Source organism: Nyctereutes procyonoides, unplaced genomic scaffold (assembly GCF_905146905.1).
Source record: "Nyctereutes procyonoides isolate TBG_1078 unplaced genomic scaffold, NYPRO_anot_genome, whole genome shotgun sequence".
NCBI lineage: Eukaryota > Metazoa > Chordata > Mammalia > Carnivora > Canidae > Nyctereutes > Nyctereutes procyonoides.
Window position 1 is genome coordinate 55,589,553 of NW_026575020.1, and position 21,431 is coordinate 55,610,983.

The following is a 21,431-nucleotide window of genomic DNA, read 5'->3' on the forward strand; positions in this document are numbered from 1 at the left end:
TTTCTGAGTTTAGGACTGATGTTGAAATTTTTCTGAATGAGAAGAATCATCATTCTCAACCACTATTACTGAATGCTGAATAGCTTTGGAAATTGGTCTTTGCTGCAGGTTTGATAAAGTTTCTTAATGACTTTAGCCTAAAATTACAAGGCAGACAGCTTCTTTGCAAACCTTAAATTGTAGTAAAGTCATTTTGACAACTGATGTTTGAATCATAAGTCATGTCAAGCTATCTTATGTACTTCTTTTTGTACTGTCAAAAGTTAAAGACAAAATCTCCATTCCTACACAAAGTTACTGTGGATATGATCTCTAAATACAGACTATGGTTCTAGCAGTAATACTGCTGTTTGATGTGAATGGAAAAGAAATTTCCTTATTTCAAAATCCATTTGTGCAACTAAGGAGTTTACACCAAACCTTTGATTGGAAGTGATTAAAAGGCAACTATCAAGACTCTAATAGAATTGTATAAATGTCTTCTAAGAGAAGAATGTGTTCAATTAAAATCATGCTTGTGGAATGATAACAGTATTTGGCTCAGTACCTATCTATGTGAAAAGATGTTTTCAGAGATGAAATATGTAAAATCTTATTACAGAATCTGCATAACAGGTGAACATTTGTAACCAATTTGATGAAAGGGACCTTACTTTGCAAATGTGATCCCACCCCCTAAATCTGATCTAATCTATTAGTAGAACCTCTACAAAAAATGTAGCTAATTACCAGATTTTGATTTCATCAATTGAAAAATGTGGAAGTTTGTTTTCTCTCTTGTTATATAAGTACATATTCTCAGTTTGGCCTCTTGGCCCTGAAAGTCTAAAATTCTTATTGACTGGTCCTTTACAGGAAGTCTGGTTGTTGTGGGAGGGAGCAGGTTAGTGACAACAGGGCAGGTAGAGTCAGAGTAGAGGCAGTGGGGGTCTAGATGTGGATTAGAACACCAGCTCTCTTCTCCCCATTGCCTCTAAACTTATATAGTTCTTCTCTCACCTGATACTTTTCTGTTTATTGAGTTTTGTTTAAATTCTCCTCACACTTCTCCCTGGAAGAGAGTGAAATACCCAAACTGATAGGTCTATTAAGTGAGACAACTTGGAATAGGATTTAAAGTTTAGCTGGAAATTGAACTGGTAGCAGTATAGCATGTGATTTAACACCTCCTTTGGGGTGATGTAACTTACTGAATTTATTGTTAATCTCTTATATACTCTCACAAATAGTGGGGCAGCTAATTTAATTTAGATTTCCAATAGCTTGCTTTTTGCTGTTACTTAGGATTTTAGAAAATATTTGGGCATCTGGGTGGTTAAGCGTCTGCCTTCGGGGTCCTGGGATCAAGCCCCACAGCCTGCTTCTCCCTTTGCTGCTCCCCCCTGTGCTCTCTCTTTCTCGAATAAATTCTTTAAAAAAATTGGAAAATAAAAATAATCCAGTAAATACTGAAAGTATCATTTGATTTTTTAAAAAATGGTTGCATATATTTGATTCTAAGTTTTTAGAGAAAAGTATTAATAGTTGTGTAAAGTGGCTTAGCAACATGATACATTATATCTGTGTAAAAATACCGAGAAAATTTACCAGAAGGCTAACATTATTAGTGATGGGATTAAGAGTAATTTTGCCCTTTTCTCCATTTTCCAAAATTTTTACAAGTGGGATTGTGACTTTTATAATAATCTTTTACATTTATAAATAAACCATTGCTAGGATAATTAATGTGATGTCCTGAAAAGGAGTGAAAGGTAGCTTTGATTTAAGCTTAGCAGTGGGGCAGACATGGAGGCGCTGCTTAGTTAAAGGTGAAGCTCTGAGCAGTTGTGTGTCCCTCTAGTTTTGTCATCCTTTTATAGGTTGAAGGCGTGGCTTTCTTTGACAGAGCTCTTATCTAGGGCTTGTATGGTTTCTGGGCTCATTCTGGCCATAGTAGCTCACTGAGGCCTCACAGTTTGAAACTTGTATGTTACTGGGTTTTACCCTTGAGTGCAGGTATTCCTGGGAGATGAGAGTGTGAAGAATTTAGCTGTGTGGCCCTTGTGCCCTCCCAGAGCTTAGAGGGGGGAGTAAGCAATTGGTGTGTCTTCCCTCCTTGGTTAGATCCCAAGACTTCTTGGGTTTCCTGAGAGTTTGGTTGAATTAAAGAGTGAGTTTCAACCTATTTAATTTCATAGATCTTGTACTTTCAAAGCCTTAAGATGAAGAGAGGGGATCCCTGGGTGGCTCAGCGGTTTAGCGCCTGCCTTTGGCCCAGAGCACGATCCTGGAGTCCCGGGATCGAGTCCCACATCAGGCTCCCTGCATGGGGCCTGCTTCTCCCTCTGCCTGTGTCTCTGCCTCTCTCTCTCTGTGCATCTGTCATGAATAAATAAATAAAATCTTAAAAAAAAAAAAAAAAAGATGGGATCCCTGGGTGGTGCAGCGGTTTGGTGCCTGCCTTTGGCCCAGGGCGCGATCCTGGAGACCCGGGATCGAATCCCATGTCGGGCTCCCGGTGCATGGAGCCTGCTTCTCCCTCTGCCTGTGTCTCTGCCTCTCTCTCTCTGTGTGACTATCATAAATAAAAATTAAAAAAAATTAAAAAAAAAAGATGAAGAGATGGATTGGAGCTTAACAGTGACAGTTGTGTATTTCCACTGAAAATGTTTTATTGAAACATGAAAAAAGAAAAGTGATTTCTAAGTGGTTTTCTCCTTGCCTCCTGGGCACTGCATTGCCTTTTAGCATAGGGTCAAAATTAGAAAGGGAAAATGGAACATTCTGAACAAACATTTTGGTTCCTAGGGAGCAGATGGTACAGTTCCATTCATGACTTTAGCAAAAGGTTAGAAATTTCTCTCCTCTGATTGTAGTTGATTGAAAGTGGGCTCTCTGTGTAAATTTGGTCACTCAGACCCTTCTCTTATGAGGCTTTTCTGCAGGACACTCTGCCGTATCTCCTAAGTTACAGGTTTCAAATAGTGTAGTACTTTTCACAAGGGAATAGGGATTAGGCTTTCACCTCTCAATGCTCTGCCTGCTGGTGGCATCATCAAGCTATTGGTATTGCTTTGTGGGTTTTGCCTTTTCTGTGACTTCATTTCTTATATTCATTCAGCAAACTGTACTTGATTTCTTGCTTGCTGTCAAGGATTATATAATCTAGTAGAGAAAGAGTAAAATGTACAGATTATTAACATGCATTGCAGGGTAGTAAAGGCTATAAAAATATCTAGAGAATGTGCTGGCAAAACTTAGAGATTACAACTTTTAGCTGGGGACAAGGCCAGAACGGGGAGGGTAGGTGGAAGTCAAGGAAGGCAACATGGAGGTGATGGCATTAGATTTATTACCATTGAATTCCGCCTTGAAAGATTTCTACAGGTAAGGAAGGGGACATAAAGAGATGGAAGTTAAAGATCTATTTGCAAGACACCAAGGACTCCGGTTTTAGTAGCTGGAATGGAGAGTAATCAAGGGAAATAAAGCTGGAAGAAATCTATTGGGCCAGATGTATAGGGCCTGGCTTCATGCCAGGCTGAAGAGTTGTTTATCTGGAGCTACTGGGGGAAGCTAAAGACTTTTAAGAAAGTGAGAATTAAATTTGGGCTTAAGGAAGAATAATGAGTGCTGTTAGGATAAGTTAGACAGGGATCCCTGGGTGGCGCAGCGGTTTGGCGCCTGCCTTTGGCCCAGGGCGCAATCCTGGAGACCCGGGATCGAATCCCACGTCGGGCTCCCGATGCATGGAGCCTGCTTCTCCCTCTGCCTATGTCTCTGCCTCTCTCTCTCTCTCTGTGTGTGTGACTATCATAAATAAATAAAAATTAAAAAAAAATTTTAAAAAAAGGATAAGTTGGACAGGGGAGAGGCTGGAAGCAAAGAGCCTGGTTTATTAAAAGATACCAAGTCCCTGGCCTACAACTTAAAATGAGATAATTTGTTGCCTTGTGTCTGTCTTCTGTGGCATTCCTGCCAGCCAGAGCCCTTCTGGAGCCCTGGTATTTGCGTGTGGCACTGGGGACATGGCTGCCCCAAGCCAGCAGGCCAAGAGGATAGACTATGCCCAAAGTCAGGGTGACCGTGTCTTAGAGCTCTTCCTCTGGCTGCCTCCTGGTTTTTCACTGAGGCACTATACCAAGCAGACAGGTACCACTCAGGGTTGGCAGATTTAGCAAACAAAAATGGTGCCAGTTAGATTAGGATTTCAAATAATTGGATACATTTTTATTATCATTATGCCCCATGAAATATTGGTTTATCCGAAATTCCAATTTAACTAGGTGTCTGTCCCATGTTTAATCTGACAATCCTAACCACTCTTTTCTCAGCTCCTGGCCCTGGATTCTGCTTCTTTCTCTCCCATATTCCACCTCTTATTTCCTGAGTTAATCTCCTAGTGTGGAGTATGGAGTATGGATAGAGTATGCACCGCCCAGGAGGGATCAGCCTACTAGTTGGGAGGATGGGTGTCCCAACTCAGTGCCAGGGTTTGGGACATGTGTGCAACATGAGGTACAACTTTCTGTCTAACCAGACAGGAAGAAAGACTTGCTATTCTGGTGCCAAAAGGGACAGGAGAAAATCAGGCCCTCGGGAAACTTCCAGGTTTCTCTCCAGTGTCTCAGAATGTACCTGGGACTCAGTCCCTGCATTTTGGCTCCTCCTGCACCTCACCTTATCCTCATTTCCCCTTTCTAATTCCTTTCCGCCCCACTCATATCCTGCAAAGGTACTTGGAGCTCTTGGATGCAGACATACTCTTTCAAAGCTCATACTTAGTCCTTTGCCTAAAAACATCCTTCCCACATTCTTCACTCACCAGCACCTCCCCATTTCCCTTCCTCTGTCCCAGCCTGGGCCCCCTGCTCTGGGTTCCCAAGGAACTCTCAGCAAACCTCCCTTGTAACCTTTTCCACACTTGGTTGATTATGCCTATTATTTCTATGTTTCTCCCATGAAAATATGGACTTCCAAGGGCAAGGACCTGCTTCATTAGGGTCCTCAGTGCCTACTACCACCACGCCTTCACCTAGAAGATGCTCAAATATGTGCTGAATGAACAGCAGATTCTGTTCGGAAGTTTATTGCCCCTTAAACCCTTACTTGTGTTCCTCAGGGAGCACCCAGCTCCAGCTTCCTCTGGCCCATTACGTACACCTGGATACTTCTCTACACTTCAAGGTGGAGAGATTCTTCAGCACTTTTTTATTAGCATTAAAGAAAACCTGTCTGGAAAGTCTTAGCCCTCAACCTACCTATCCCTATACCTTCCATATGCTCAGACTAATAAGGCCTCAAGTATCCTGGCATGAGCCAGATCTTCTCACCTTTGTCTCATGCCTTCTAGCTTCTGGTGCTGCTCCAAGCCGGGACAGTTACTTCAGGTCAGGTGGTAGTTCCCGCCCTGTCCCCTTCTGTACACAATCTTCTGTGACTTCTGGAACCATCCTCATTCCTGGCATCAAATGTCCTCTGTCACGCCATTTTTCCCTGCATTGTTAGGGCTTAAGGGAATGAGTAAAGAAAACTGTGCTGCCTGTCTGTCCCCACTGTGCAGGGGCTCCCAAGTCTAGGATACCCTCCACCTGGATACATAAGAGTGAGCAAAAACACGGATGGCGTGTTCTGTAAGGGGGTAAGTGGGTCTTGGGCCCTCCACTGGGTGGTACATGGGAGAGAGCTGTGTTGGGGTGTCTTGGATATTAAGTGCAGAGGAGAGGGACAAAGGTTGGGAGAAGGCCAAAAGCACAGTGCCCCCAAATCCCCACGTTAGCCAGGACATAAACAGCCCCAGCTTTTGCAGGTATGCAGTTGCAGGTATGCAGTTGCAGGTACGCAGTTGCAGGTATGCAGTTGCAGGTACGCAGAGACTGCTGGGGGCAGGCAAGGCTGGGAAGGAGAGTCTCTTCAGATGCTTCTGTAAAAGGAGCTCCTTTCTAAGAAAAGCACTAACCTGTGTAGTGCTAGGAAGTGTCTCTGAGAGGAGGTAAGCAGACAAGACAACGATATTCTGATTGAGTAGTTTAGAGGAACACCTTGTGACTTGGGCTTTCAGTTCCAAAGCAGTAGCCTCCCTAGCCCTCAGCCTGGAGCCCCAACCCTGCTTCTGGGACAGGTGAGACCCCTAGGGATTGGCAGGCAAACCTGGGCAGCAGAGGACCCCACAGGGAGCTTGGAGAGGCTCCTCATGCTCTTGTTTGCAGCCCTTTGTCTGCAATCAGTGGTTTGGTGTGGGAAACCACAGAGCGGGCTCAGAGAACTAAGCCACTGGTTAAGCCCTCCAACGGCTGCCATGGCAGACAGCTGACTGCTGTGGTCTGTGGTTTCTGCTCTTCAGGCTGGCTTGGGATCTGGGTACTAGGAAGGGTCTGGACGCTAAGGTCTATCCTTAGCTCTGGGCCTCTTCTGTCCTAATGGAACTGGCTCCCCAGAGTAGGGCCCTCAGAAGACTTGGTGGCTAACTTCTTGCTGAGAAGCAAGGGGCTTAAGTCTCTGCTCCTGGCCCACCCGACGTGGGGGCTCTCCCTGCAGGTACCTGAAGGAATTCCGCACGGAGCAGTGCCCCCTCTTTGTACAACACAAATGCACTCAGCACCGGCCCTACACCTGCTTCCACTGGCACTTCGTGAACCAGCGACGTCGCCGGTCCATCCGCCGTCGGGACGGCACCTTCAACTACAGCCCCGACGTCTACTGCACCAAGTACGACGAGGCCACAGGCCTCTGCCCGGAGGGCGACGAGTGAGTGCCCTGCCCCTCAGTCTACCCTCAGAGGAGCCTCCTATCTTCTGGGTCAGATGCTCTCAGAATAGGCTGGGTAGATTCTAACAAGCTAGCTAAAAGCTACTTTCAGGGGCGACTGCTACAGCCTGGCCTGCTTTCCTGTGGCCTGGACTTGGGCTCAGGCCCCACCATCCTCGAGAGTTGGGGGGGGGGCTTCTTTACCCACTTTTGGGAAACTCTACACAGGATTTTCTTCTAAATAGAAAAGGCAAACCTGGGGACATCGTTGGGAGGGAGCATTTGCTGACCCTGCTTGTTTGAACTGTGCAGAGGTGGTAATGGGAAACCCTGCTAGAGGCCTGTGGGTATAGCTCACTGAGCCATCCCTGCATGTGCACTTCTCCCAGACGTCCAAGACTTGTTGTCCCCACCGCCCCAGCCTGATAAATAAAGCCCTGGGGCATGAGGGGGTACCCATGCTTTGAGCAGGCCCTTGCTCCATGGACCTCTGCAGATCCAGGCAGCACTTGCTCTCTCAGAAGTGTGCCCCCTCTGGAGCTTCAAGTCAGCCCAGGGCCCTGGCCAGGTAGCCTTTGAGAGGACTTGCTGAGCAGGCTGAAGTAGGAATCCTGGCCCCTGTCAGGCCCCCATCCAGCCACAGCATCCGACAGATGGTGGGAGGGTGGTTTTGTTCCCGCAGCAGGGCCCTTCGCTGCTGGCCTTAGCGCACTATCCACGCACCGTCCCAGTCTTGGAGAAAGCCTTCAATGGGGAGGGCAGGGCAGGGGCTGATTGCCCAGGCTACAGGAGCAAGGTGAGTGACCCCTCCCTCACCCCAATGTTTCAGGTGCCCATTCCTGCACAGGACCACAGGGGACACTGAGCGCAGGTACCACCTGCGCTACTACAAAACTGGAATCTGTATCCATGAGACAGACTCAAAAGGCAACTGCACCAAAAACGGCCTGCACTGCGCTTTTGCCCACGGGCCCCATGACCTCCGTTCCCCTGTCTACGACATCAGGTGGGCTGATGGCTGTGGGCCAGGTGGGGGCCTGGCTGCTGACATGGTGACTGCCATAGATGGGGTGCAGGGGCTGGTACTCTGCTTCTCACCTCATGCCCCGGCCCCACTTTCTGTCCTCTCCTATCCTCTCAGAGAGCTCCAGGCGATGGAGGCCTTGCAGAATGGCCAGACCACAGTAGAGGGCAGCATAGAGGGCCAGACGGCTGGGGCTGCGAGCCATGCCATGATAGAAAAAATTCTCAGTGAGGAGCCACGGTGGCAAGGTAAAGGTGGCCCCACAAAGGGCCATGCTTCCTCCTGCTAGCTGTGTCCTCTCTCTACTCCTGCCCATAGCTACCCTAAGGATTTGGCTCACCACCACCTACTGCATTCTCTAGCCAGAGCCACCACTTCTTCATCCCAGCTTTCTTCCAACCACAGCCCTTTCGTCTGGGGGCGCTTCTGGGGAGTTTCCCCAGACCTTGCCCTGCTCTGATCAGTCCAGGTGCTCCCCAACTTCCTCAGGGGGCTTTCCCACAGGCGTACTTAGGTATGTTTATATACACCTGCGCTTGACCCTCTTGAGTTGCCCTGTGTTACCTTGTGAGCCCAGTGAGAGACAGTGTTTTGATTCTCTTGGGTCTCAGTCTTGGTGTTGGCACGTGAGGAGGTGGCCTGAGCTCCTGGACTCCTTCCTAAGTGGCTTCTTCTGCCCTACCTGCCTGACCCTTGCCTCTGACCCCTCTGTGTAGAGACCGCTTACGTGCTGGGGAACTATAAGACGGAGCCATGCAAGAAGCCCCCGAGGTTGTGCCGCCAGGGCTATGCCTGTCCCTACTACCACAACAGCAAGGACCGGAGGCGGAGCCCCCGGAAACACAAATACAGGTCCTTTGGCCCAGGCAGGCCAGTCATGGGAGGGAGGGGTGGCAAGGAATGGATCATGGTGGGGGCTGCTTCTAGTGTGCTCGCAGGGAGGCAGGGAAGCCAGCCCTGGGGATTATAGGGTTTAGGGCCCAGGTACAAAGGGAGGGGATGGTCAGGATAGCTGAATGACGGGGAGTCCTCTGGGATCCTCCCCTGGCATGAAATGAGGATCTTAGGTCAGATGATTTCTAAGGCCCCTCCAGTTCTGATCCTCAGGGGTGACTGCTGGGGCAAGCCATTGTACGGGAAGTATGGTTTGGCTGTCGTGGGGCTGCAAAGTGCTTGGTGTGAGGACCTGGTGGAAGGGGACAGAATGTGTCCTTGCTGATACAGCCACGCTGCTCCACAGAAGCAGAGTCTAGCTTCTGGCCCCAGTAAGAAGCTCTGCAGCTCATCTTTTCTCTTTGTGAGCCTGGCCCTGTGAAGCAGGGAGACCAAAGAGGGCCCTGTACAGGCACCTAGTTGGCATTCCCCAGCTCCTACTCTCTCCCTCTCCTATATCCCTCTGACCCCACCATGTAATTGGACCAGGTCATCTCCGTGTCCCAACGTAAAACATGGGGATGAGTGGGGAGACCCTGGCAAGTGTGAGAACGGAGATGCCTGCCAGTACTGTCACACCCGCACGGAGCAGCAGTTCCACCCAGAGGTGGGTGTTGGAGCAGGGGCTGGGGCCCTATGAGTTCTGTGGGTGGCTTAACATGCCCTTTTTGGGAAGCAAGGAAGAAGGAAAGGAAGGCCTGGGCAGATGTGGGCAGAACTGACACTGACACCGTTCTGGAAGAGGCCCCCACCCAGGCAGTGCCTAAAGGAGCCCTGTACCCTAATTTGGTCACTTGCCTGGTTCTGAGCCCATAGTCACTGAGCAGCCCCCTGCTCCCAATTTTGTATCTCCCTGGCCTCCTGACAGGGAAGATATGGACTTGGGCATACTGACCTGGCCATTCTGGGCTTTGTACCTACCACTCATGGTGCTTACAATCCAGTGACCTCAGGATTTAAAAAATAAGAGAGCCCTTTTTTTGTGTTTCAGATCAGAGTTGATGGTACCTGCAACCTCTCTATTGTATTTTCCCAGCCCACTGGCCCCATGCTGTAGCCTTGGGCCACGTCAGTGTTCTAAGATCTGGTATAGGGTATAAAGAGACACATGCTGTCCTGGCCTATGGGACTATGGAGGCTAGGACATCTTGAGATAGACATATGGACAGAGGTCACCTTATGTGGGTTACAGATAGCAGGATGGAAAGTTAGACATAGATCCCAACCCAGGGTGCCCCCTGGTGGATGGGTGCTGCCTGTGATCTTGACTTTCTTAATGCCCAAAGGGGCATTTAGAGGTCATAGCCCTGGACAAGACCCTGAGTGGAGAAATAGCATCGAAAAGATCCCTTGTGAGGGCCAAAGAAGGACTGGTTGAATCTGTGACTCCAGAAGGGAGGGTGTCCTTAGCATGGGGGTGGCCCTATCTGCTTCAGGAGTTTGAATAAGAAGTGAATACAGAGAGACTTCGGGAAATGATGTGGAATTGGGAGGAGAAAAGAGTTAACTAATCATTCCATGTTGAAGGCCTGCCTGTCCCTCTCTGCCTAAGCTTGACCTGCCTCTGTTCTGCCCTCCAGATCTATAAATCCACCAAGTGCAACGACATGCAGCAGTCAGGCAGCTGTCCCCGAGGACCTTTCTGCGCCTTTGCCCACGTAGAACGTATGCTGTTTCCATTGCCTTCTCCACCCTCCTCCCCTCACCCTCTGCTCAGGCTCAGTCAGAGGAGTGACCTCTCATTTGCCAGCCAGCAGTGGGCTCTGTCCTCACTGGAAGTTCCAGTCCCCCCCCCCTGCATATACCCCCTGGAACTGGCCTCAAAGCCCTGGAGCTTCCAAGGTCCTGAGACAGAGAGCAGGACCGGGCCCCTAGTCAGGCACTCACAGGCCCAGGCAGGGTGAGGCACCCTCCCAGAGCCAAGTAGGCAGATCTCAGCAGCCACACCATGCTACATCCATGACCGACATCACTAATAGAACACGACGCTCCATCCTGTTGAGAGCAGAGCTGTTCCATGAAAATGTACTGCAGCCCTCCTTATGTCATTTTTTTTTTTTTAAAGATTGTATCTATTTTATTCATGAGAGAGAAAGAGAGAGGCAGAGACACAGGCAGAGAGAGAAGCAGGCTCTATGCAGGGAGCCCAACGTGGCACTCGATCCCGGGTCTCTAGGATCACGCCCTGGGCCGAAGGTGGTGCTAAACCGCTGAGCCACCCAGGCTGCCCTCCTTATGTCATTTTAGACTTTATAGTAACCATGTTAAAAAAAGGCTAAATTTTTACAGTATATTTTTAGTTAATCCAGTATAAAATATCATTTCAAAAATAGTATAAAAATCAATATTTTACTTTTTTATCCCCCCAGACTAAGTCTTTGAAATTTGTTGTACACTTGAATTAGGTACAGCACGTTTCAGTTCCAACCAGCCCCTCGTAGCCACACGTGGCTCATAGCTGCTGTGTCAGACAGCGTGGCTGTCAGTGCATCCACTGCACTCCAGACCACCACTGCCCATCTCAGAGATGGGGATCGAGTTAAAACCTGTGGTCACCACAAGCCACTGATTGTCCTTCACCTCTTTTCAGGGCCAGGCCTTACCTCTGAGATTAGAGTGAAAAGTACACTGAGGGCCCTTAGAGTGGGGAGTGTATTCTTGGCACAGAGGTCATCCCCAGCCAGGGGCAGCTGGGCCACATGGAGGAGTAATTAATGGCTCAGGCTTTGGAGTAGTTCAGATCCCAGGTCTCCTGTTTCCTAGCTCCAACACCTAGGGAGACTAACCTTATCTCTCTGAGCCCCAGTTTCCTTACCAGTAGAATGTAGACTACAATATTTTGTATCTTCTAGTCATTGTGAAGATTCAGTTAATACAAATTGCCTGGCACAAAGTAAGTGCACAGTATGTAATATTATCAGAAGGAAGGTAAGAGCCTTCCCTTTGTGCACAGGGGGTGCATGCTCTCCTTAGAAAAAGACCCAGATGTGTTTTTGGAGGGATAGAGCTGACACAGGAGCCTGCTGACACCCTGACCCTGTCTCTTGCAGAGCCACCCCTCAGTGACGATCTACAGCCTTCCTCAACCGTGTCGAGCCCCACTCAGCCGGGTCCTGTCTTGTACATGCCATCTGCTGCCGGAGACTCGGTGCCCGTGAGCCCTTCCAGCCCGCATGCCCCTGACCTCAGCACTGTACGTGCCCGTCCAGGGAGTGGGTGGGCTCCAGCTAGCCAGGAGTTCAGCGCCTGCCTCTGAGGCCCCCAGTTCCCTCACAGCCAGTGCTTGGGCCCTCATATTTTGCTTCAGGCCAAAGGGTTCTGCCCTTTCTGCCTCCGGGTTTTTCTGTCAAAATCTGCTTGGGGCGGGTTGGGGAGTAAACCCAGAGCCTGTGTTGGTCAGCCTGGGTACAGCTGGTAGAAGGGACACGAGCCTTCTGCCACACACACCCCCCCGGTCATTTCCTCATGAGGTTCGGGGTCTCTGCATGGTAGTCGCTGCCCATTGGCAGATGAAAATAGAACTGAGCCCTGTTGAAGACTTTTCCTGAGGAAGGGATGGAGGATGGGCTGTGCTGCAGCCCACATTTTGCACACCAAGCTACTCCCTTTCTTTTCTGCAGCTCCTCTGTAGAAACAGCAATCTAGGAAGCCCATCTAATCTCTGCGGCTCCCCCCCGGGCTCCATTAGGAAGCCCCCAAACCTGGAAGGCATTGTCTTCCCTGGGGAGTCTGGCCTCGCCCCTGGCAGCTATAAGAAGGCTCCTGGCTTTGAGAGGGAAGACCAGGTGGGAGCTGAGTACCTGAAAAATTTTAAATGCCAGGTAAGGGCTGCAAGGGGAACCTCAGTGAGGTTAGCCTTCTCCCTGCATGGGACAGGAGGAGCCCTGGAGGGCAATCTTGCCCCAGCTTTGGGGAGGGAACATGATTGGGAGCTAGGAAGCCCCTGGTCATAGCCTCTTCGACACTAAATAGAGTGAGTGAGGCTATCCGGATTTTACAAATGGAGACAGGAAGGTTAGCATGGTCAGGCACCTCACCCTGTCACAGAGACTATCTCAGTCTTCTGACCCCATAGCCAGTCTTTTCCCTGCCCTATGCTGCCTTGATGGAGTGGCAGGGCCTTGGGGAGCAGGACAGAGAATCTCTAATTGTACTTACCTGAGGCTTGGAGTCCCCAGGGGGGAGAGAACGGCTCCCTTGGTTCCTAGGGTAGGTAAAGGAGTAGGGGTGGAGAGGGAGTCCAGTGTGTGTGTTTGGAGGGGAATCGTGGGACACATGCCTTCAGCCTCAGTGCGCCATGGCAGGTGGATGGTTTGGGAGGACTCCTGGACTCCCAAGCATCACATTGATTTCTTGCTCCCTGACTTCTCTTTCTCTCAGGCCAAGTTAAAACCCCACTCACTAGAGCCCAGGAGTCAAGAGCAGCCTCTTCTTCAGCCCAAACAGGTATACAGCTCTCAGCCCCCTTCCTTCCCTTCTGGTACTAGCTATGGACAGGATAGGCCCAGAATCTCAGGCTTCAGGGAGTGGGGCCACTGCTTTCCCCACAAACCGAGGGCAGGACTAAAGTGTGGTCCCAGCCCCAAATCCAGAGAGAGTGGGGTCAGGCCCTGGAACCCCTTACCTCCTGGACTCAGTCATTTTGACTCATATGTAGTCAAAAAATACATATTTCTTGAGCACCTATACTCTGCTCAGCACTGGACTTCTCCCTTCCCTACTGCAGGACTTCAGGGTGAGTGGGCCCTGCAGCCTGCAAGCCACAGCTCTCCAACTCCAGCCTCTCAACAAGGTGTCAAGAGGGTGGGGTCCTGTCTGGGGATGGGGTTATCTGTATGAGAGCTGGGATGCACCATTTCCCTCTGCCCCTCCTCCCAGCCTCCATCTCCAGCCGCTGGCCATGGCCTCCATAAGCAGGCATCCCATTGCCTCTCCTCCTCTCTCGTTGCAGGACATGCTGGGTATCCTTCCCGTGGGCAGCCCCCTGACCTCAAGCATCTCTTCTAGTATCACCTCCAGCCTGGCAGCTACTCCTCCTAGCCCTGCCGGCACCAGCAGCGTCCCTGGCATGAATGCAAATGCTCTGCCCTTCTATCCCACCAGCGATACGGTAGAGTCAGTCATAGGTAATTAGGCCATTTCTGTTGCCAAGTCCAGGACTGGACCTGTAGTTAGAGAAACTAGGTCTCTGGAGTGAGATTCAAACCAGTGTACTTATCACCTGTCAGTTTATCTTGGGAGAGTCAGAGGGTGGGCGCTCTGAACCCTTTGAGCTAAAGGGAAAATGAGCCCAAAGTGTAGGGCCAGGATTAGCCCTTATAGCAAAGTAGCCCTCCAGTTTGCTCTGTTGTGCAAATTAGAAAGAGATGCCTCTTTCTCTGGACAAGTGTAGTCTCATTCCATGGCATAGGTCATTCAGCCCTCACTCATTCTCTCACTAGGTATCCTTGTGTAGTGAACAACCTGCGCAACTGTCCTCAAGAGTTCCTGGTTATTAGAAGCCACTGTGTCTCTCTTTCAGTGGCCATTTATGGGTGCCACTTCGTGCCAGATTGTGTTTTAAGCACTGGGATATTAAGAGATGGAGACAGAGTGTTCCTGCCCTCAGGGAGGGACTTTGTTCCCAATCTCGCAGTCTAGTTCAGCAGAGGGCAGTGGATATTTGTCGAGCACCTACTATGTATACTACCCCCTGAGGGCCGAGAGACTTGCTTTCCCCTAGAGAACTCAGGGATGAGACATGAGCTGTAACAATAGCAGACAAGATAAGATCTCCATCAGATTCAGAGACCCTGCATTGGGTCCCCCGGAAGTATCAGTGAAGGCTTCGGAAAAGAGAGCCATTTGAGCTGGACTTGGCAAGGCAGACAGCGCAGGGCATCTGTGTTGGCAGAGGAGCAGCCCTACAGGCAGAGGCTTGAGAGCATGGGTCTAGTGGGACTGAGCATGAAGAGGAGGCAGTAGAGGGCAGGTGGGTCCTGGAGGCAAGACCTGGAACCTCAGGTTTGTGTGGTCCCTTGGGAGGCAAGGAGGCTCATACCCCAATCTCTCTATCCTCAGAGTCTGCCTTGGATGACTTGGACCTGAACGAGTTTGGGGTGGCTGCTCTAGAGAAGACTTTCGATAACAGCACGGTGCCCCACCCAGGCAGCATCACAATTGGTACTGGGCAGTGGGCGGGCAGTGCATGAGGGCGGACTCCTAGGGGTCCAGCCTGGCCGGGGGAGGTGGGTGGTGGTGGTGGTGGTGCAGATGAGCTGTCCCCTGCCCCGTGTAGCTTGCCCTGCCCTCACTGGGCCCTCTGGGGCCTCTCTTACAGGTGGCAGTTTGCTGCAGAGCTCTGCACCCGTGAACATCCCTGGCTCCTTGGGCAGTTCTGCTTCCTTCCACTCAGCATCCCCATCCCCTCCCGTCAGCCTGTCCTCACATTTCCTGCAGCAGCCCCAGGGCCACCTGAGCCAGTCGGAAAACACATTTTTGGGGACCTCAGCATCACATGGATCTTTGGGTAAGAGGGGTTTTATGTCTCTGAGATCTGGGGCAAAATCTGGACTTTTCAAAAGAGCATCTGGCCACAGCCACATGCAACGCAGAGTAGAAGCTGAAGTAAGGGGCTCATCGCTTGGAGGTGGGTCAGGCTCTCTCTCACGTTAGAGAGCTACCCACTACCCTTAGCTGGGTAAACCTAAACAAGCAATTTAGCCTCTCTTAGTTTTCTCTGCTTGAAGTTTGTGTAATGGCAGCATCCTCTTTGTATAAGACAGTGGTGATGCTTAAACGGAGTGACCAGAGTGAAGTGTTGGGCACAGGGGCCAGTGTAGTGAGAAGCAGTGGCCTCAGGCACAGGGGCCTAGGTGCCAGTTCTTCCTGTCACCTTGAACTCTGCGCGGGGGACTCAAAACAGCCAGCTTCACAAGAGGTGAAAGGAAGGATCTGAACAGGCTCAGGGTTGCCCAGCAGTAACTCCAAAGGCTGTTTGCTGTACACAAGAGTTAGAATGGTGTGGACTGTGGGTTCCAGAGGGCACATCAAATCCTAGTTAGAAGCAGGATGTGGAGAGCCACAGGCTCCACCAGCTCGGGCAGGGTACCCTCTCATGGGCGGCCACTGTGAGTATTCACTGACGTAACACTTGGGCCCAGCCTGCCACCTCTCAAACAGCAGCTGCTCTGCTTAGTCCATCCCCCAACCAGAAGCTGTTGGGAGGAGGTCAGGAGTAACCTCCCCCCAGGGTTCTGGGGTTCCTGGTCACACTGAGCCTAAGCTTCTGAGCCTTTGACATTCTGACCAGGTTTGGGAGCTCCCTAATCTCACTCGAGATTTCTTAGCATCTTTCCAGTTTTGAAGGTGGCCATTGCCTTTTTATGTTGATTTTTGTCAGCTTCAGATGCTTTCTGTTACATTTGTCTGACTTGCTCATGTTCTGGAAGCGTCTTGACCCTAGACCTTCTTACTGACCCCACATTCATTCATTCCTTCTCTATGTAGTTACTGAGCAGAAGCTTTTAGATACACTGTGAGCTCAACAGGTCCAGCTGGCAGGGAGGGAGGCAGAGGTGCACAGACATTAGAGCATACTTAGGGACTGTCACTCTTGTGTGGAGTCAGAGGCCTGGGTTTGTGATTCAGAATAATAGAAGTCATCTGACCTGGACATGATGAGGAGAGGAAGTGGCTCTCTTCCAAGAGAGGAAATGCTACCTGAGTTGTGGAGGAGAGGTCCATGGGAAGAGCTTGTTGCTGGGATGGTGTTATATTGGTTCTGAATTCCCATCTCTGAGACCGGGCATGTAGGCTCATAGATAATGCACATCTCAGGCTCTCCACACAGGATGACGTCTCTCATACTTCAGGTGCACTTGTATTGCTTGGAAGGTTCTGGAATATCCTGGCTGGATTAGTTGGGAAGGGAATGAGAAAGAAATTATTAGAATAATAAGTGTGTGGCAGCAGTTTAGTGCCGCCTTCAGCCCAGGGTGTGATCCTGGAGATCCAGGATCGAGTCCCACATCGGGCTCCCGATGTGGAGCCTGCTTCTCCTTCTGCCATGTCTCTGTCTCTGTCTCTCTCTCTGTGTGTCTTATGAATAAATAAGTAAAATCTTTAAAAAAAGAAAGACTGAGCAAGTGCATGGTTGGAGGAGCATGTAGCTTAGCTCATCAAAAAGTGTAAGCCCTTGGAGTCAGATATCCTGACTGTATATTGGCTCCACTATTTACTGTTTGTGTGATTTTTTTTTTAAGATTTATTTATTTATTAGAGCACATGCATGTGAATGAGTGTGTGGAGAAGGGGCAGAGGGATAATCTCAAGCCGCCTGACATAGGGCTCGATTCGCATGACCCTGAGATCACGACCTGAGCCAAAACCAAGAGTTGGAACCCCAACCGACTGAGCCACCCAGGCGCCCCTACTGTTTGTGTAATTCTTAGCAACACGTTTTATCTGTTTCCTTACCATAAAACAAGGGGAATGAACCCAGGGCTCCCTGAACTCCTCTTGTTCCACCTGTACCTCCATCTGAAGCTCTAGCCTGCATTTTGCCCCTGACTCTCCTCCCAAGCCTTACAGCAGGTGCAAGAAGGTGCTCCTCCCTCTAGGCTGAAAGTCAGCTCATAGTCACAAATTGCTCCCTCTACAGATTGCTTTCCTGCAGTACTTCTGAAGCCCCTGAATCACCCTGTGAGGCAAGTGATGGCAACCTCACTTTTCAGATGAGGATGCTAAGCCTCAGAAGCTAAGTGCCAAATTTTTAAAAAAATATTTTTTGTTAAGATTTATTTATTTATTCATGAGAGAGAGAGGCAGGGACCTAGGCAGAAAGAGAAGCAGGCTCCCTGCAGGAAGTCCAATGGGGAACTTGATCCCCAGATCCGAGCCAAAGGCAGATGCTCAGCCGCTGAGCCACCCAGCCATCCCTAAGTGTAGCAGGTCGTGCTACAGTAGGTCTGATGCATCTTTGGGCCCAACATACCTGGGAGAGGCCCCAGCCTGACACGGCAGAAGCCTTACACAGCTAGCCCCTTGAAGCCACCAGACAAAAGTGGACAGGACCATGGCCTGGGCCCAGGCCTGAAGCCCTCCAGAGCTCTCACATTCCTCCCTTTCCTGAGGCAGGTCTGAACGGGATGAATAGCAGCATCTGGGAGCATTTTGCCTCTGGTAGCTTCTCCCCAGGCACTTCCCCTGCCTTCCTGTCAGGGCCAGGGCTGCTGAGCTGGCCCGGCTGCGGCAAGAGCTCGAAGAAGCTAATGGCACCATCAAGCAGTGGGAGGAGTCCTGGAAGCAGGCTAAGCAGGTACTGGGTCTCCATAGCCACTCGCCTTCCCAGGGTCTGGGTGGCATGCAGCCTGAGCCCGTCTCAGAGCAGGCACAGGGGTGCAAGGGTGGGGGGTCCTAGAGGACAGAGCAGAAACTCTCACTCTCTTCTCCTATGGAAACAACTTGCTTTCCCAGTCATGACCCTGGGGAGGCTAGTGTCCCCAGCCCAGAATTCCCACTGAGTTGCTTATTTGATTTGGTTCCACAGCACTGCTAGCCTTTCCCCAGAAGCCCTGATTCTCCGAGGCTCCAGGTCCAAGGTTCTAGGTTCTGAGATGGCTCCTCTGGCCAGGTGCAGCCTGGCTGCTCCTGCAGGTGCTGGCCAGCAGCACATGCAGCTCTGCCAGGTGCTGCCCTGCTGTGTTGGGCTCAGCCCTCTTCCCTGCCTAGAGAGAGTCTCTGGCAGGTCCTGAAATCTCTCTTCTCTGCAGGCAGTGTCCGCCTCCTCCCTCCCCAGGCAGCTGACCCAGCTCCCGAGCAGCCCCTGCAGCCACAAGTGGCCCACACAGGCTCCCAGAGAGGCACTTGCAGGGGGGACCGGGGGCAGGGGGCCATCACGATGAGGTGCTGTGTGTTGGGCCCACAGGCTTGTGATGCCTGGAAGAAGGAGGCAGAGGAGGCCGGTGAGCGGGCCAGTGCAGCAGGTGCCGAGTGCGAGCTGGCCCGGGAGCAGCGGGATGCACTGGAGGGGCAGGTTAAGAAGCTACAGGAAGAGCTGGAGCGGCTTCACTCGGGTCCGGACCCGCAGGCCCTACCCGCCTTCTCTGACCTGGAGGCCCTCTCGCTCTCTACCCTTTACTCCCTCCAGAAGCAGCTGCGGGCCCACCTGGAGCAAGTGGACAAGGTCAGCCTGGGAGGTTAGGGGAGTGCTGGGTGGGGGTATAGAGTAGCCTCAGCCAGTACTTGGACTCTGCTGGGTCCATGCTGCTCCAGGGACAGCCACCCTCCTGAGAGCCTCTACCTACCTGTTGGGCTGACACAAGATCCTGCCCTCCTAGAGGTGGGCATGGTGGAGATGGAGAGGCGTCAGTGCCCCCACAGTTCTGGGTTGGGCTGACCCAAGCTGCATCACTAGGCCTGGGCCTTCAGTGGCATCAAAATGCTTCTCCTCTGAGCTCTGCACATACCAGTAGGCATTCCAGAACAGTTAGGTCCCCAGGGCTACTTTGTCTGCATTCTTAGGTGCCCGGCTGAATGTCTGGGGAGCATGGCACAGTAGAAAGTGCATTCTTTCCTTCACTGGGCATTTGCAGCCAGGCCCCACTGTTCACTTTTGGGGACCAAGGGTCACTGTTAGATCAAATGAAGCGGGGGCAGAGGCTTTGTGAGAGGAAGAGTCTGTCAGGGTAGGAGCCTGTGGAGTCACCCTGGCCCTCTGCTCTCCCCAGGGGGGCCAGAAGCAGATTTTGAGAGTCGTGAGGGCAACAGCCTGAACTCCAGCTCTCACTTGTCTGCCTGGGTTCTGCGAGCATGCTGCTGAACTCTGTGCCTTAGTTTTCTCATGCCAGGGGGACTGAAGTGAATGTTGAGAGAGCTGCTGGCTCCAGTGCTGGGCCAGGCCAGTGATCACGGTATCCCCTCCCACCGCAGGCCGTGTTCCACATGCAGTCGGTGAAATGCCTTAAGTGTCAGGAGCAGAACCGAGCGGTGCTGCCGTGCCAACACGCCGTGCTGTGCGAGCTCTGTGCCGAGGGCAGCGAGTGCCCCGTCTGCCAGCCCAGCCGGGCCCACACCCTCCAGTCGTGACCCTGCAGGCCCGGCCCCGGCCTGGCTCAGATCTTCTTACCTAGGACTTTTTAAAGTATATATATATATGTATGTATGTATGTATGTATGTATGTATATGTATATGATTCTGTATATGTATACATTTCTGTACGTGTGCAGGTATGCGTGGGCAGCAGTGTGTGAACAGTGTCTGTGTGTATATCTGTACATAGATATAGACACACACTTTAAAACAGACTTACCAAGCACTTTTTAAAAGAAACTATTTTGCAGCCCTCCCCTTGCCCACTTCTCTCCTTTTCCATTGCAGAGACAAAGTCCCTTCATTGCCCACCGGCCTTTTGGCAGGGGATGTGTTTCTGTCTCTTTTTAATGTAGGGAAACTAACTAGTTTTAATTTCTTCTTGGGGCCCAAGCAGAAAGCTGGAAGGGGCCGAGGGGAGGGACCCAGCCTTCAGGGCAGGCCCTGTTCACTGCACCTCCCCAGGCCAGGGTGAGAGCCAGGGATGTGGACATCCCGGGAACAGACCTGCTTCCCAGCTGTGAGGCTCGAGGAGGTGGCTGTGCTGGGGTCTTAGCTGGCCTGGCTCCTAGGTTTACCAAATGTATATTTAGTCTGGGGCTGGCAGGCCAAAGCTGCAGAAGCCAGCCCCACTCCCAACCCTGGGCCCTTGAAGCTCCTGGAGGGGCAAGGCCTGGGTGTTCTATCCCTCAGGTTCCTGAGGCCAGGGGTCCGCCTCAGTCCTCTCCCTCTGGGCCCCCAGAGCAGCCTCCCTGGCCCCAGGACCCCCAACCAGACTGGCACTGCCCTCTTCCTAACCCCCCAGCTGCTGTCAGCTTCCCCCCCTTTCCCCTCCCTCCCTCTGGCAGCTAGCAGGGCAATGGGTGGGGAGGAGCTGCGGACTGAGGACCAAGGTGGGGCTTAAGCCCTGCCCTCCTCATGGGAGGGGCTCCGTATGCATTCCTTGGTGCTCTCTGAGTGCAGCTGACGTCCTGCCCTTTGGAGCGGACGCCTGTATACATGTGTGTGCGTGCCTGTCCAATGTATATTGTGTCTTAGCTTCCATTTTAAAAATTGTTCTGTACAGAAAGATGCAGCGGGGGCGGGAGGGCAGAGCAGGTGGAGGGAAGCCACCCTGCTCCCAGCGCTGGGGGTCTGGGGATGGGAGCGAGAGGGCTGTGAAGGGTCTGGCCTGGCCCAGGCTCCCCCTTGGGCTCAGCACGAAAGGGCTTTCAATGAATTAAGTGAAAACTTTTTTTTACAAAAATGCAAAAATCAACAAAGCTCCAAACCTATTGGAAATAAAATATGAACTTACAGTGGTAGCCTGTTTACATGGGGGGTGAAGGAGAATAGGGCTCCAAGTAAGGGCCTCTGAAAGACTTGGGTGAGCCAGCTTGGCCCTCCCAGCCTAGGCCCCAGCCCACCTGGGCCATGGGAAGAGCTTGTGTCCCCACCCAAGCTGTGGCTAGGCGGCTAAAGCCACCTTCAAGCCCCCAGGTGGCTCCAGGCCCCTACACAGAGCTCAAGTGCTCTCTGACTCAGGCCTGCTGGCACCTTTAGTCTTGGACACAGACCTCCTAGGGCTTGAGACTCTGCTGGGACCCATTTACTTGTTTTTCCAAAGTTGTTTCCCCAGAGAAACAGACTTACTGCCCTCTCATAAAAGCACTAGAAGGAAGGAGGAGGGTCTCCGCC

The 21,431-nt window shown here is 51.3% G+C and overlaps 1 protein-coding gene across 1 annotated transcript in view; it reads left to right on the top strand.

The window, feature by feature from the left end:
• Nucleotides 1-21,052, top strand: part of UNK (unk zinc finger) — a 35,272-nt gene extending 14,220 nt beyond the window's left edge. Inside the window, 16 exon segments of the mRNA XM_055330150.1 lie at nucleotides 6,517-6,726; nucleotides 7,556-7,732; nucleotides 7,868-7,998; nucleotides 8,467-8,602; nucleotides 9,173-9,290; nucleotides 10,264-10,348; nucleotides 11,734-11,876; nucleotides 12,304-12,504; nucleotides 13,064-13,129; nucleotides 13,635-13,809; nucleotides 14,744-14,845; nucleotides 15,003-15,191; nucleotides 17,801-17,890; nucleotides 17,893-17,981; nucleotides 18,591-18,848; nucleotides 19,595-21,052. Of these exon segments, the coding sequence (XP_055186125.1) occupies nucleotides 6,517-6,726; nucleotides 7,556-7,732; nucleotides 7,868-7,998; nucleotides 8,467-8,602; nucleotides 9,173-9,290; nucleotides 10,264-10,348; nucleotides 11,734-11,876; nucleotides 12,304-12,504; nucleotides 13,064-13,129; nucleotides 13,635-13,809; nucleotides 14,744-14,845; nucleotides 15,003-15,191; nucleotides 17,801-17,890; nucleotides 17,893-17,981; nucleotides 18,591-18,848; nucleotides 19,595-19,750 (2,326 nt within the window). The 3' untranslated portion in view covers nucleotides 19,751-21,052.
• The last annotated feature ends 379 nt before the right edge of the window (nucleotides 21,053-21,431 follow it).